Consider the following 17,188-nt stretch of genomic DNA (forward strand, 5'->3'; position numbering starts at 1 on the left):
AGAAATATAGTCCCATCTCTTTATCGATTTGACAGCAACCAGGAATTTCATAAAGAGAGCAAATCCAGAGATCTCATGCATGCCTTTCATGCTACAGGGGGCTCACACAATCCCCCATCTGAGAGTGATTTTTCGTGAGCCTGCAGAGGAGTTTGGAGCCAGTTTTCTGGACCTCTGCCTGTTGTTCATTCAACTGGGTCACCACAGACGCAAAAGCACACAAAAGCAACTTCATAATGCTCTCATTTGGCACCTCAGCACAGAGAGGAAATACAAACAGACAGCTATCTGAAAAATGGAGCTTCACTATCTGGCACCGCCATAGTAATTCCCTTTGTCACACCAGGAAAAAAAGCCCCGCTCGCCTGCAGAGAATATTGTTTGTGGGCAGGAATTCAAAAGATGAATAAAGGGAAGTCGGGCTTCCTTTTGTTTTAATAGAACGGCGAACATCAAGAGGAATAACTGTCTTGTTTATTCTAAAGGAACTGGTGACCTTTTAGAAGGTATTGGAAGTAATTACTCAAACAATGTTTCTTTAGAGGGATACAGGGTGCCAAATCGAAATGGCATGATGTCTCAATTAAGTCTGAATAAAATGAGCCATTATATTCAGTTTGTACACTACGCACATCTACATGATCACATTACAAAAAGCAGTGGGAGTCAAGTCAATTTTATTTGTATAACCCAAAATCACAAATTTGCCTCAGGGGGCTTTACAATCTGTAGAGGATACGACACCCTCTGTCCTTTACAGTACGACCCTCTCATCGGATAAGGAAAAACTTAACAAAAAAAAAAAACTTTTAACAGGGAAAAAAATGGAAGAAACCTCAGGAAGAGCAACAGAAGAGGGATCCCCCTTCCAGGATGGACAGACGTGCAATAGATGTAGTGTGTACAGAGTAGCAGCATAATGAAAATACAACATAGACAATCCATATGACAAAAAATAATACATATAATGTGAACATATGTGAGAAGGTGGATCGATCCAGGAGGATGTCAAGCAGCTTCCCGGCGTCGCCAAACAGATTATGACAGAACAGAGCCAGAGCAACACAACCTCCTCCCGACGCCAAACAGGTAGAGCCAGAGCAACACGACCTCCTCTCCACGCCATATAGGTAGAGCCAAAGCAACACGACCTCCTCTCCACCATGGAACCTAGAGAGAGGACCAAATTTTTGTTTTTAATTCACAGTTGCTTAGTAATGTAAACATATGTTACCCATGCCAATAAGCCCCCTGGGACTGAAGTAAGTTGTTAGAGAGGCTAAATCTCCTGGAGGACGGAGGTCCAGGTCTGTCATGTGGAATGAGACACCACCAGCTGGAGAGGCAGAGAGACGTCACAGAACGGCTGATGGTCCAGCACAGAGAAGCCTGAGTAAAAGGAGAGAGAGGGAAAAGAGAGAGAGAGGCACACAGCAGTTCTTGTGGGACATAAACAACAGAGGGTTATTGAGAGGCAGTGGCTTAAAATGAATAATGTTCACATCGGCAGGACTACTAGGCTGAAATATACATTGAGACTGAGACCGACCCACCCGCTAATTAATTGAAAGTTAGGGCAAAAAGATGGGTTTTGAAAGATGGGAGTCCTCTGGCCATGTTGTGCTGCGTGTAGCGTTTTTTAAAAATGCAACATGCTAAATCTCAATAACACGGATAGCTGAAACTGGAGAACACCACCTACTGAAATGCCTCAGGAAAAGAAGTTGTTCAAATTGGACACAATATAAGGATACATAACTGCATTGTTAAAATATGAGCGCTATAAAAACGTTCTCCTCCAGTGCCCAAGGCCCCGAGTCCCTACTGAATGTAACGTAATCTCCTACAGCACAATCAACATATGTCTGTTTTCCACACATTGTACTGTATCTTCACACCGCCAGCATAAATGTTAGCCGACAGGAGAACACTTCTTCAACTGGCCATTAAATTTAGCTCATAAAAGTAGAAATATTACACTAAAACAGCACCTCTCTTCTTCTCTAACTCAGTTTATATTGGGGCTATCAATCAATTAAAATATTTATATTTTATTTTATATTTTATTTATATTGCCCCAAACTGCATGTGATTATCATAAAGAGGGCATGTCTGTAAAGGGGAGACTTGTGGGTACCCATAGAACCCATTATATTTCACAGAGCTTGAGGTCATAGGTCAAGGGACCCCTTTGAAAATGGCCATGCCAGTTTAGCGCAAGTTTTGAGCGTTAGTATGACATATAGTATGACACAAGCTAGTATGGCATGGTTGGTACCAATGGATTCCTTAGTTTTTTTTTGTTTCATATGATGCCAGTATCTTCACTCCAGCATTAAAACTGAGCCAACTTCAACCTCTGAAAGATCGATTGCGTTACTGCGTTAAAGAAATTAGTGGCGTTAAAATGAATTTGCGCTATTATTGCGTTAACTTTGACAGCCCTAGTTATAATGTTACAACAACGTTCAACACGCTCAAAAAGTAATTTTTAGTATGATTGTTTTGACCACAGTTCACAGCGCTGGGCTAACCCACGATGAAATCGCCACGTAATGTTAGCTAACGTTAGAGTAACATTAGATATATGGAGAGTCGACTCATCTAATGGTATGTTACGTTACTTGCGGCTACTTCATTAGAATGAAATAACATAACATAAAGAGACGTAAAGAAACGTGACTTAACTTAACGTGAATTAAACTTTTATACATTACCTCGTCCGTGAACATGATTTCTGTCTGAGTCACGTCAGATAGATTTTCATCGGCAATGGTGAAGACGCCAACTCTCATGAACCCCTTGCTACTTAACCACGTCATCAAACTACTCCTTTTGTTCTTGTATTGATTGAGAGCCCCTTAGCAGCAGAAAATACACAACGTGTGTTTAAAGTATCAAAGCAACATTATATTCAGCAGCATCACAAAAAAACAATAGACATAATAATCACAGAAATCGTGTAAGGCCTTTTGGCTGTCTCGCCAAATCAATTCAGTCAATCCACTTCATTTTCAGACTCGTAGCCCAAAGATGAAAAAGTACAATGGATCAAATTATGTTTTATATGCAGTGTCACAGTAGACGAGACACAGCACTGAATGGACAAAACTTTTTCAATTAAACTTTTTAAATATAGACGGCAGTTTCTGATACATACTGCAGTAATGCAATTGGACAGGAGGAGCTGTTAACGAATTGAGAAAAGTTTTTTTCCTGATTCAGACATTTTGATGTCTTGTCTGCCAAGCTCAGCTGTTTTAAGTAAGTAAGTAGATGTGAGGCAATACTGTTCCTCTCTCTTATGTAATGTCTAAAGGAGGCGGTTTTGACTAAAATCCAGTTGGCTATTCACCCAGACCACTGTAATTACTTACTTTACTATTAGGCTGATTTTACCTTTAAATTTAGGCAATCAATGTATTTCTCAGACTTCTTTTCATTTTAGTTAAACAGTCAGTGCATATATACAAGTTTTGCTCTGATTAAACTTGGCTGCTTATGCAATTTTTCTATCAGGATTTCATATTGCAACTTGCTCCTAAAGGATTTCACACAGCGACCCACTGAGACCTGGATAGGAAATTACAAGTTTTTACATTAAAAGTCATAAAAACTACATCTCCTTCTGGCTCTATATGTAAGTGGACTGAAACCTTAAAGGTGCTAATTTTGATATCCAGAACATTAATATAGCATCAAACAACTATTTGCTATTTAAAGATATAGAGGAGTAATGTCTACCTGAGCAGAGAATGAAGTCGCTCTCCCTCCGTGTGTGTTATAATACGAGCTTCTCTGTACTTTGTTGACATAGCCGGGCCGGCCACGCATGCTTTTAGTGCATATTAGTGCATATGAGTGTACCTTACTGCTGTTAATGCCGTCCCGGAAGCATAGCATCCACTCTTCGGTTCCCGCTCAGGTAAACACTGTTGATTCGTCGTTGTTTGCACTGTTTAGCATTGTTAGCCCTGTTAGCTGTAAACTGTGTCTCGCCGTCGCCATGTTAAGAGCCTCCCAATCCCGTATTTAACACCTTTAATACAGAGACCATGATATCTATGGCCAATCATGATTTGATCTCCTTACTGAAAACCACTTCGCTGCATTACATTATGGTCTAGTAATGCTACAATGGTGGAGACATTTGTATTTCTGCCTATTCTACTCTCCTATTTTCTGCAGTTTCTTCAAGTCATGGCCAGTATCTGTGTTTATGATTGTTGAACTTTGTTGCAAATGTAGAAATAAGCCCTTGCTCTTTGACTTTAAGGGAATACTGTAGCACTAACATAAGATGTTCACTGTTGATGTTGTAGAAAAATGAATGACCTGTAGGTTTGGCTCTTTTATATGTGGGAGAAAGAGAAATGTTCCAGCAAACAGCAGATGCAAGGCACAACACTGTTTTCTTTAAAGGTGTATTTTTTTTTGTGTTTGATAGTTGAGGGCACAGGGCAACTCTGCACCACAAACAATGAATGGTATTGCTTGAGAGCAGAGAAGGTGTGCCAGAATTTAAATCAGATTATCACTACAACAATAATTACGCCCAGGGAAGCAGTGCTACTGTCCCCTCAGCAGTTGTATTATATTCATGACGTGGCTCGGAGCCAGCTTCTTCAGGCCAGGGACGTACGCATTGTATCTTTCAAGAAGGTACAATGTTCACAAGATGTTGACTGAACTCGTCCTGCGTACCAACTAACTTTGCCTGACTGTGTATTTACTTTTCCTTATTTTCTGTCTCTTAGCCTCTCACGTTCCCTATAGTGCCACCTCTATCGTTTCTGCTTCTCTTTATTTATTATTCCAAACACTGCTGATGACTTAATTTTTCCAAATTAAGATACATCCATCCTCAAAAATGTCACAAACAGTGCTGACGTATATATTGATATATGAGGTATGAAATCATGCATCTTTACAAAAAGAAATCTGCTTAATTACTTAGGATAAAACAAACTTATTTCCAAGTGGTGTCTCATCCATTTTCGAAATACTATTATAGATAATGGGTTTCGTAAGCAAAACCTGGAATCTGTTAAGCGTTAATTGCCTCAGCTTCCTGAATTATTGATGCTAAGTGAGGTTTAAGAGTTGAGTTCAGCTCTCATTAGTCTTCAGCACACTTGTCCATAGAGTCATGAGCTCTGGAGAACCTCTAATGAGCGTGATTATCACAGATCGGAGACCCTTTTTCCAACCTTTACGTGTTGCATCTGCTGTCTGATTGTTTTGTATGTGTGTTTTTGCATCCTGACTAGGAGAGAATTGTAATGAGCTTACTTTTACAGATGACTTCCCCTCATGCATACCTCTCTTTCTCACACACACACACACTTTCTTCTTTTGCAATCGTGGTGCATCTCCCTGTCTCTCTCTATTGGTTTGCGTCCTCATTACACTCCCTTTCCTTTCTGTCTGCCCCCTCTCTGCTATTTTCCTCTCTCTGTTTTACTGAGAGATATTTATGACAATGACCTTTTCAGCGGTAAGCTGAAAGTTAAATACACCATGTTCTCTATTGATCGTGTACTCGGCAATTAAAAGCCTGTATTAATATGAGAAAAGGGCTGATAGAAAATCGTTTCACTTGCTGCGTGACATATAGGCCTGTGCCACGCTAGATGATTGCTTATAGGGAAAGTAAATATTTTTTTTTATAGCTAAATCAAATTCAACAGCCTTAAATGTTGGCTATATTGAATTTGTCAGTCTGGTCTCCTAAACGATGACGTTCCCATACAACGAAAGTGCTTTGTCAATTGTGTTTCGAGGGAAACGTATTTTCTCCCGGATCATGTTGGTTTTTGACGCATCACAAATACGTTTCTAATCATAGTCCGCGGAATTCTGCATAGGAAGGAGGTCGAGGTGGATGGATGGGTTAAACAAACACAGGAGTTTCACCTGGGACACCTTCATGTTCCGTGTGAAACTAAAAGTCAATGTTAATTAATTTTACACCTGTGACTTAAAGCTGGGGGAGGCAGGTTATTTTTGTTATTGGGCAAAAATTCCATAATAGCTTTTCATCATATTGTAATTCAAGTGGTAGTCCAGGGTAGGCAGGTTTCCAAAAAAGTATAATAAAAAAAAGCCAGAATTTGGAAATCCAGCCTTCATCCTGCAGTTCTCCTCTCTCCCCTCTTTGTCCTAAGCCCCTCCCACCAGGCGAGCACGACCATATGCACGCGCTTCATACAGTAACCAGTATGAGTACTAGTCATTCATTTCAAACATCATCCCAATCATGATTGTGATCCCGATGCCATCCTGTTTTCTCTGCAAACATGTGGGCCTGTAAAGCCCTTTGAGATGACATACTGTGATTGGAGGCTCTAGCGAGCTGCAATAATATCAGCGAAGCGTCTCAGAGATGGAGAGAAAGTGTTGCTAATAGTCTGGCCTTCTGCTAACCGTAGCCGTCACGGCTGCTCCGCCGCTGTGAGCCCCGGGCTAAAGGCTAAACTATTAGAGAGATGAAGAGAAAATTAAGCTTTCCCCGAACTACTGCCGTAGTTACCCATGAGGCTAGCTCACAGCACTAGCCACAGCCATGAGCAGAAGGCTAAATTAATAAACATTTTCTCTCCATCGCTGAAACGCTTCGCCGATATTGTCCGACTCTTTTTGATAAATCAGTCTTCCTTTTTTGTGTTGCTTTGCAGTGTAGACAGTTGTCGCCAATGCTGGAATAGCAACTTTTCCTGCAGGATGTTCCGTTGAATCAGGCTTTCACCATCTGAAGGGATGTGCACGTGCATCTGCATTTGTAAAACAGCCAATAGGAATGCTCTCTCTCTGAAATGACCTGTGATTGGCCAAAGTCTCCTGTCACTGGCTAGATTATCTAAAGCCTAAAAACAGAGCCATGAGGAGGAGCAGAAGTCTCGCAGAACACTTGAATTACAATATGCTGAAAGGTTATTATAGAATTTTTGCCCAATGATGCCATAAATATACTGCCTACTGCCACTTTAACATACTTGTTTTAAGCCAAACCATGATGTTTTACTAAACCTAACCAATAGTTTTGTTGGGTTTTTTGTTTCAATTTACAACGTTAACCACGTGTTTAAAACTGCGACTAGTCCGGAAGAGAACACTTTTCCCTCGAAACGTAATTGAGAATTCAGTTTAGCCGTATGGAAATGGAATTTAGCAGGAGACGGGGTCGAATTTGGGCTTCCAGATTGAATATCACCGGATGTCTGTGGATTGGCTATTAAACCCTGGTGCTGTCTGGTGTGACGGTCATGGTTAGTTTGGTCAGGAAACTGCAACCCAATTCTCTTCGGAGCAGTATGTCTCTCGGATGCACCGTTTCGGACGCGAGGTAGAGGGAGATGGAGGGGAATTTTTTAGGAGAAGGATGATTCTGGGCCATCTTGTCTCGGGGAGTCCAATGATGTGAGTCATTGGAGTGTAGCAGGTTTTACACCAGCACAATCAGCTGCTGGATGAGGAAGTCAGGCCCGCCGACTATGGAAATGAGCTATTGACATCCTCTGTCATCTCTGAATATGTGCTGGCAATGAAGAGCTCTGGATCTGTCATGACGGTTTCATTGTTCCCACAACAGCCTAATGGCCCCACTTGCAGAATCTTATCCCTCTCGACTTTTCGCAGCCGTTTGTCATTGAAATTGCACTATTGATCTGCTTTCCCTCCTAACGCTCCTCCTTTTGCTTTTAGAATTCTGAACTAGATTTCAAAAGCTGCTCTCCCAAACTTACCCACGCGTTCGTTTGCGCATGCTCGCCGTCGGTCGCCTTGCCATTGACGTGTGTTTATTCAACTATGGGGACGGCGATACTCCAGGCTGAAACGAAACGTTCCTGTGACAGCTCTGGTGACCACACACACCTGCTCCGTGATGCTGATGGAGATGACAGAGCTCCAGGAGTGCCTAGAGGTCAGTGTGCTCTCAGCTCCTCTGCCACTTGGCAACATCTGCCATCCCGCTCTAAGGAAGTGTCACTATTGATTTTTGTCAATGAGGTGACAACACTGCAGGGCCAGGCCACTACGAGAGCACACAAATCTACATTCAAGTGCAGATATTTTACTACGCCCTGCAATATGTGTGCACACACCAAGAAATACAAACAGGTTTTAGTTCATCATCCTTGATTCTGTAATCAGTCTGATTCTCTGCCCTTTTATATGCACAAAGAGCATTCACAAACAGGTTACCATAGACCAGTCTGGGATGGCCTTTAAAGGGTGGCTTCTCCGTGCGTTGGGAAAAGCATCAGATCAGAGAGAGAATGAGGCTGAATTCTCCTGTGTCTCATTTCATCCAATATATTTCAAGGCCGATACAGCCTTTCTTTTCTATGGAGTGGCCTCTGCGGAATACTGAAAGAGTGAGGGGAGACAAACGGACACTAGACGCTTGCTTTCTAGTCCCATCAGCCTGGCAAAATAAAATCATCTGTTCCAAGGTGATAGGGGCTTTGGCTTCATCTCCCCGGGAACCTTCGATCCCTTTCATTCGAATCCTATTATTTTCAGCCAAGAGGCATCCTTGGATAATTTCACTTAACCACCAAAAAAGAGCGTTGCGGCATGTTTGGCACCAGGGTGCTGCTTCACATCTTTGCCCTGCTATTAAAGAGATGAATCGATTGCATACTTTCATCTCTGGGAATACTGAAATTAATACAACTAGAGTTAATACCACTGCTACTAATAGCATTACCTCTGTAGCAACTGTAGTAACAGGCTGTACTTAGTGGTGCTAAATGCTGAGGTGAGCATTGATTATGGCGCTATAGAGGAAAAGTCAGGGGATCGCCAAAGCAGTATTCATCATCCGGGGAGAATGATGACCCCTAGGGCCATGTCGCAAGCATGAGAATTAGGGCTGTCAATCGATTGAAATATTTAATCGCGATTAATCATAATCAAATTTTTTTTATCTGTTCAAAATGTACCTTATAGGGAGATCTGTCAGGTATTTAATACACTTGTCAACATGGGAGTGGACATATGCTGCTTTATGCAAATGTATGTATATATTTATTATTGGAAATCAATTTACAACAAAAAACAATAACTATATAACTAAATATTGTCCAGAAACCCTCACAGGTACTGCATTTAGCATAAAACACATGCTCAAATCTGGCAACAACAGCTGTCAGTGTGTCAGTAGCTGACTTGCCCCAAACTGCATTTATTACCTTAAAGTGGGCATGTCTGTAAAGGGGAGACTCGTGGGTACCCATAGAACCTATTTTCATTCACATATCTTGAGGTCAGAGGTCAAGGGACCCCTTTGAAAATGGCCATGCCAGTTTTCCCTCGCCAAAATTTTGCATAAGTTTCGAGCTTTATTTAACCTCCTTCGCGACAAACTAGTATGACACGGTTGGTACCGATAGATTTGTTTGGTTTTCTTATTTCATATGACACCATAATCTTCACTCTTGCCAGCTACAACCTTAAAATCGCGAGTTGCGTTAATGCTTTAAAGAAATAAGTGGCGTTAAAGACAATTTGCATTAACACGTGATTATCACGTTCACTTTGACAGCCCTAATGAGACTATATTTAAAGCTGGAGTGTGGGACTTTTACATTTAAATGAACGTCCGTTACATTGAAGCCCCTTGCCAAACGAGTTCACACAATGCGGATTAAGCCTATCGCCCCCAGGGGAAAGCTCTCTGTACCAGAGTTGTGATGTCTGTGGCGACTTTCCCACGCTGGCGCACCGGAAGTGATGTGTTTTACGTCAACCAGCCAGAGCAAAAGGGGAGGCACGAAGGGGGGGAGAGACTTTCCTCTATATCTGAATATACAAACAAAAAAGCTACTAAAACGTATAACCACTTCATCTACTGTAGGTATCACACCGACTATGGATAAGTACCTCATACAACCCCACTTCAAAACAGCCAAACTAGGCGCCTGGGTTAGCTCAGTTGGTAGTCCATGTATCAAGGCTTGGTCCTGACCGCGGCGGCCCGGGTTCGAATCCGGCCTGTGGCCCTTTCCGCATCCACTCTCTCTCTCTCCCCCCTTTCAAGACTCTATCCACTGTCCTCAATAAAAATGGAAAAAATGCCCCCAAAAAAATAACTTTAAAAAAAAAAAAAACAGCCAAACTATCTATTTAACATCCTCTTATATTGCTATAGCAATGCAAGGGGGAAGGTACAGACAAAGTGTTAAGCATATTTTCTTATTCATATTCTCCTCAGGCCAGTGGCATCCTTGGATAGTCTCTCCGATCCACTAAAAACGTGTTTTGTGGCATCCTTGGCACCAAAGGCGTTGTTTTAAACCTTTGCCCTATAATTAAACACAGGTAGGCGTATTGATTGCACAATTGTAATGTTGCACGGGGTGCCGTGAGTGTCAAGGGAGTGCACAAAGGTGTTTTATACCTGATAGGAGAAGGACACAGGAATGATGGAGGTGAAGGAAGAAGGGCGTTATAACAGGATTTTTCCTTTTCTCCCCGTTGTTTGATGATTAATCGAAACCCATTAATGTGGAGACGAGGCCAGTGAATTCAGTCTTAATTAGTTTCTTTTTTTACCCCCCGATTCTCCTTTGCTTTGACATAGGGGGTACGCATTATCTGCACAATGAGGGATTGGCAACCCGCTTATCTGATTTTGCTGTTAGTCTCATGCAGCTGCTATTATTGCTGTACTGTGCAGTATCAGGAGGCTGGTGCCACACCTGGGGCTTTAAAATGCACTGCTTTATGTGAAACCAGATGCACACGCACGTACACACGCATAGTCACTCATTTAGCAAACTCAGCAGAAGGACGTTTAGAGGTGGCGGAGTGGCGCTCTCTCTCTCTAAGCTCGGCTCTCGGCGGAGGTTAGATCTGTTGGGAGATGGACATGCTGTGATTTAGCAAGTAAATCCTCCCCCTCACCAGGGCTCCAGGATCAATGGGATCCTTGTTATGAGCCGAGCAAAAGGAGCGACACACCCACCAAGACTTAATTAAAAAGATGTGACACAGATACTGTACTCTGACATAGTATCTACCCATGACCCCGCTGCTCATATCTGAACCCAGGGTGGGAATAGGTTCAAGTAGTGTAATTGAGGAGGAGGCAATCCATCTAATCCTGCCATTCTCAGCACTCGCTCTTCCCCTTTTTTTTTCTTTGCATTGCTTTTGCACTATTCCACCGGGAAGATTATAGACCTGTCAGCAGGGGCTGTTACTTATTTATGTTTTGAAACACTAAAAAACACTTAGTCAGCAAACTTTGCAGAGCTTCATGGGGGAAAAAGTCCTTCTGGTAATCATAATTTATGACATGGGTATACCCTTTATGACTATATTCTGTACACATACTTAAGCAGCTAATTAAAATGTCTAAAGCCAGTGAGAATGATTTGGCACAAAGCGTGTTATGTTTGTCACAAAAAAATCCCAGCACATCTCATTACCGGGAAGTTTCTGAGCTGCCTGTCAAAGCGGGAAAACTCTGAAATCTCTTTTTTTTTTCTTCGTGTTGGCTCCCACCTCTCAGCTCTAAATTCTTGAAAAGCCTTTTTGTTGTCACAGTCATTCCAGCCAGGTGCTGCAGACTTCATGTGAGGGACAGCTTAAAGGATTTAGGACTTGTCAAATGTAATTGTACTGAGCCAAAGACAAAATGTTTTTTTTTTGTTTTTTCATTCCCTCCCCCCCTGGTGCTTTGGTCTAGTTTTGATTGTACTGCTCCTGAGAGCCACGGGGTTTATGTGGACGTGTTTGTGCAGCCAATGTCATTCTTCACTGAGCTGTGTCACTATTGCTGCCCTGTAAATGGATTTCACATGAAGAGGAACCGCAGAGAGCTGGGTCAATGACAGAGATGCTATCTCGACGTGTTGTCAGCATTGAAGTCGCCTGTATTAGCAGTTTTTAAACTGGCATTATTGACTTAGTGGCTCCCTGTTAACCTTGGCGTTAACATGCAGTAACAATGCAGAGTTTTACTGTCGATGCAGCTGTGCCGCTCAGCCAGAAGTGGACAGCTGGGCTGTGTCAACCTTTCGGGTGTTACGGCACCTCAGAGGAAGATTCTTCTGACTGCTAATCTTTTATTAAGTAACACAGCCTGCGCTGTGACATTTACATACTCTCTCCGCGAGCCAATTAAGCTCTTGATGTGCCGGTTATTATCACCAGGCCAATAATGGAGATTAGCAAAACCACCTCAGTCATTCAGACCGCCGGTTCTTATCTTGTCCTGCTCTCAGAAGGTCATCGATTGCCACGATCCCTTTTTTTCACAGCATGTCAGCAGTGTCACATCTCTGTCCTTTGTGTTCCTTCCAGACCTGCGGGAGATAGTGTTCGTCATCCAGAGTCAAAGCAACTCCTTCCATGTGAGGCAGGCAGAGAGACGGAGAGCAGACTTACTGAAGCAGGCACACAGTCTCACAGAGGTAAGATTCAAGACGCCTTGCACTGGTGCACACATGCTCTTATTTTGGAACAGGAAGAGCACATGAAAGCTCACATATATTTTAGAAGACATATGTAGGTAACGATCATCACTACCAGCAAAAATTTGCATTTCCATTTAGAAGCAAGTAAACTAGGGCTGCAACTAATGATTATTTTCATTATCGATTAATCTGTTGATTATTTTATTGATTAATCGATTAGTTGTTTAATCTATAAAATGTCATAAAATGGTGAAAAATGTCGATCAGTGTTTCCTAAAGCCCAAGATGACGTCCTCAAATGTCTTGTTTTGTCCACAACTCCCAATATATTCAGTTTACTGTCATAGAGGAGTAAAGAAACCAGAAAATATACACATTTAAGAAGCTGGAATCTGAGAATTTGGACTTTTTTTTTCTTAAAAAATACTCAAACCAATTACTCAATTACCAAAATATCTGGCGATTAATTTAATAGTTGACAACTAATCAACTAATCAATTAATGGATTTATCGTTGCAGCTCTATAGTACACATAACATGATTTCACTACATAGATAGCTTTACCAAGTGTTACACTATTACTCAATACATTTTAAATATTGAATGATAGCATGAAGAATTATTCATGGGTACCCTCCATATTAAACCTCTTCTGTCTGAAATATGAAAGTGTAGTTTGAAATATGCAACATTCTCAGTTCCTTCCGACAGCAGATCTTTTGCTTACTTATACTTTTATGTATTTAGGAAATCCAGACATTTGTGCGGCTTTGATGCTCAGATATAAATCGCTCTTCTCAACAGATCAACATTCCACTTTTGGCCTCTCGTAGGTACATTTTTAATGAGAAGCGATGATCATCCAAAGGCATATGTTCATCTTAATGAATATTGTAATTATAATTCAGTTATCTCAAAAAAAAAAAAGCTGCAGGAAAGAAAAACTATATATTCTCCGGGGACATCAGTATTTCATGCAATTTGTGAAATATCATTAAGCATCATGTCGAAGGAAGACACAGCGCGCATTTACAGGTCCAAAAGGCCAATTTACTTCTCTTCATTAAATCCCTTCGGAGCCCGATGAAACGTGGCGTGGTTATATTCCGTTTGGTTAAATAGTGAATGCGGCTTCACTAATGACAATAATCCAGTAAATTAGATGAAGGAACTGCTCGCTGTGTTGTTTCCTGTGGCAAGAGACCAATTTAGAGCTCCTGTTTGGGTTTCATATTCCTGTGGTCTTGGATTTGTTGTTGTTATTGTCTCCTCAACTGCTGGATGTCACCTACCTTTTTTTATCTACACCATTGACTGACTTTACCAAGCGGAGAACTATATAAATAATCACAGTGAGTCAGTATTTCTCTGTTTTATTGCTGTTGTTCTGGTTTGAAAAATACTTAACACACCGCACCATTTAAATATAATGCTCCTTTTGTCTCCTATTCATCTACAACAACCCTGAAATGCTTCACTCCACCTTCTTCAGCAAGTCCAAAATACACATATTATTATTTAAATCTGATAAGTGAAATTGTGTCCACAATTTGGGAAGATTGTTTCATGTTCCCCGTAATGAATAGTGACATCAGTATGTGCCAGTGGATTAGATTTATCATGAGAAGATTCAGTTACACTAATGGACGTCACATTTTATAAGAGGAGACAGACTTTATGAATACCACATCATGTTGTGTTTGCATTTATGATCTCAGAGATGTCTGACGTTTTAGTATCCGTTGCATGCAATTACACAAACTAAGTCCGGGGAGAATTTTAATCAGCGACTTGTCAAAGAGGCGGCAGGAAAGGCTTGACAGCTTTTCAAAGAGATATAAGACCCAAAGACTTGTGATCAAAATGAGTTCCCTTCACAGAATCAGAGTGAAATCCCTTTAGCCTCAGGTGTACATAGAAAGCACTGAGAGAGTTCTTGCTGTACCTCCACCGAGGCTGCAGGGGCCTCAGATTTTTATTTTTTATTTATTTTTTGATAATGGAAAATGTTTAAGAATTTGAATTGAATCTGGATCCAGATCTATGGAGAGGATAATTTTATAGAACTTATATAACAAATATATTTATATTTCTATACAGCTTGAAAAGCAAAATGGAATACCAAATGGAAAAGGGCAAATACAAAAGAGAGGGATGAAATCATTTCAAATATGAATTTTTCCTTTTCCAATTCTCTGATATATGTTTTTTTTAATTTTCCTATTCCATTACACATTACAATTTAAGCTTTTAGTTTTTGCATTTACATTAAAGATTTAGTATTTCTGTTTTTGCCATTTTTTTGCCTTTCTCATTTGCCATGAGAAAGTTTGTGATATGTTGAGATCAGTTGAGGAGATACCAAGCACCGCCAACCAGCCAGGTCACAAACTTTCTCATTTTACAGCTAAACAGTACACTACAAGATGTTTCTGAAAACATTTTACGCGAGAAATAGGCATTAACGTAACATAATATTGATTCATATTTGATCAGCGCTGCCTAGTTTGACCGATTGATCTGAGTTGATGCGAGTGATTGACAGCTGCCTCTGTTGAATTAACAGCCAATAGGAACGCTCTCTCTCTGAAATAACCTGTGATTGGCCAAAGATTTTTTAAAGCCTGAAAACAGAGCCATGAGGAGGAGCAGAAGTCTCTCAGAACACTTGAATTACAATATGCTGAAAGGTTATTATGGAATTGTTGCCTAATGATGCCAAAAACAGTCTGCCTACTGCAGGTTTAACACAACATTTCATTAAAATCTGTCTTTTGAGATATAAAAAGCAGACAAGACTGGACCATAACTGTCTTTTCAGTTGTAAATATAGTTATACAGCCACGAGTAAACACTAGTAAATACCAGCCTTTGTGTGTCTGAACTATGGCATACCGTTGGTGCTGGATTTCACAGAATAAAAATGCAGCAAAAAAATAAAACAAAAGCCAAACACTCTTACTTTAGTAACAGTAGAGTATATACTGTAGATAAAATATAAATTCTCCAATTCATCTTTAATGCTACCACCCCCAACTTCTTAAGCCAAGCATGAGTTACAACCAGCCATCCACCACTTCACTCCCACCTCGGAGGCACAACACACACTTGCTGCTCAACAGTCTTAGAGGGAGTTCGTGGGATACTGAAGGAGAAAGATCAAAGCCAAATAATACAAGAGATTTGCTTAGTTTGTAGCTGTTTTGCCTTGTGGTGCATTGCCATGAAAAGCTTTGCGCAAAACTCATCTTGAAAATGTCTTGAAATCAGAAAGTCAGTGGAGACACTAGAGAACTGAAATAACCTTTGATTTCTAGTCCTACAGTATACTCGAGACACAAGGTTCAGGTCGTGGTTAAACTGTTTTCATCCAGCCGTGTTTGGACTTTCTTTTTTGTAGGTCAGAAAAACACTCTGGTCAAAAGCTTTGTTATACAAACATATTTGATTTAAAGCTTCTTAAATGATTTAAGGCTGACGTAGTGTCACTGAATATGTGCCATTTCAGCAACATCAGTGACAAGTTGAAGGTTTATGACCTGATCACTGCACCCTCGAGACTGGAAACGCATGTACAATCTGTTTTTGGGTGTTTCACCCTCAGCAGATATTTCTGTTTTATCCTCTTCTGACTGATGGAGGTGGTGTGATATCCACAGATTTACACAGACAGGAACTTGTGTATTCTACGTGGCGGCTCACAGCCCATGTTCCCACAGTCTGACATTGTGCCTTCTGGGAGGAATTCACATTACATTTGTACAGTTTTTGTGGCGTTTAGCCAATGCTCATATCCACAGAGACGTACATGTACAACAGAATGAGATTAAACTCAGAAACCTTTTAACAGCAGTGGTAAAATGCACCATGTTTCTACATGCTTACTCATGCATCACCAAATATCTTAATTTATGCATTTAAAGGACCAGTGTGTAACAATTAGGGGGATCTACTGGCAGAACTGGAATATAATGTTAATAAGTATGTCTTCTTTAGCGTATAATCACCTGAAAATAAGAAACGCTGTGTTTTCGTTACCTTAGAATGAGCAGTTTATATCTACATAGGGAGCGGGTCCTCTTCATGTTTCATCGGACAAACCAAACACTTTTCCTGCTTGGGCCGGAGTCGATAACATTACTCGCTCCGAAGTTAAACCCCGTTAATCCACTCAGTCGCCAGGAAACAAGACACGGGAAACCTCTGTTGGTCTTGAGGAGCTTCCACTGTACATTTACTTGATATTCTCAGAGCTGAACTAACTCTCTTCTGCTCCACGCGATCACTTGTTCGCTCACACACATTCGCCAGCGCTCTCTCTCTCTTGCTTCATCACTCACTTCCCATGTACACACACACACTCTACGCACTGGCTCTGCTATTCTCCAAATGACCTATGCTACTCTTACAACAACTGGCTCTAGATGAGCCATTCACATTTTTGCATCGGCCACTGTAGTTGTCCTACACACTTGGCAAACGGAAGAAGTTTAAGTTGGTTGCAATCTGAAAACCTCACTGCTAGATGCCACCAGATCTTACACACTGCATCTTTAAGGAGCCACAGGGATGATATATTTTAATTAGGGCTGTCAAAGTTAACGCGATAATAACACGTTGAGGCAAATTCAATGTAACGCCACTAATTTCTTTAATGCATTAACGCAACTTGCGATTTTTTAGGTTGTAGCGGGCTCAGTTTTAAAGCTAGAGTGAAGATACTGGTATCATATGAAACTAGAAAAACTTAAGGAATTCAT

General features: G+C 41.0%; 1 protein-coding gene across 1 annotated transcript in view; it reads left to right on the top strand.

Moving 5' to 3' along the window:
• Positions 1-17,188, top strand: part of b3glcta (beta 3-glucosyltransferase a) — an 85,012-nt gene that overhangs the window by 34,931 nt on the left and 32,893 nt on the right. The window contains exon 4 of the mRNA XM_074640304.1: positions 12,316-12,425. Coding sequence (XP_074496405.1) covers positions 12,316-12,425 — 110 coding nt within the window. The remainder of the gene's footprint in view (positions 1-12,315; positions 12,426-17,188) is intronic.

The sequence above is a fragment of the Sebastes fasciatus genome, chromosome 7 (genome assembly GCF_043250625.1).
Source record: "Sebastes fasciatus isolate fSebFas1 chromosome 7, fSebFas1.pri, whole genome shotgun sequence".
NCBI classification, from domain to species: Eukaryota; Metazoa; Chordata; class Actinopteri; order Perciformes; family Sebastidae; genus Sebastes; species Sebastes fasciatus.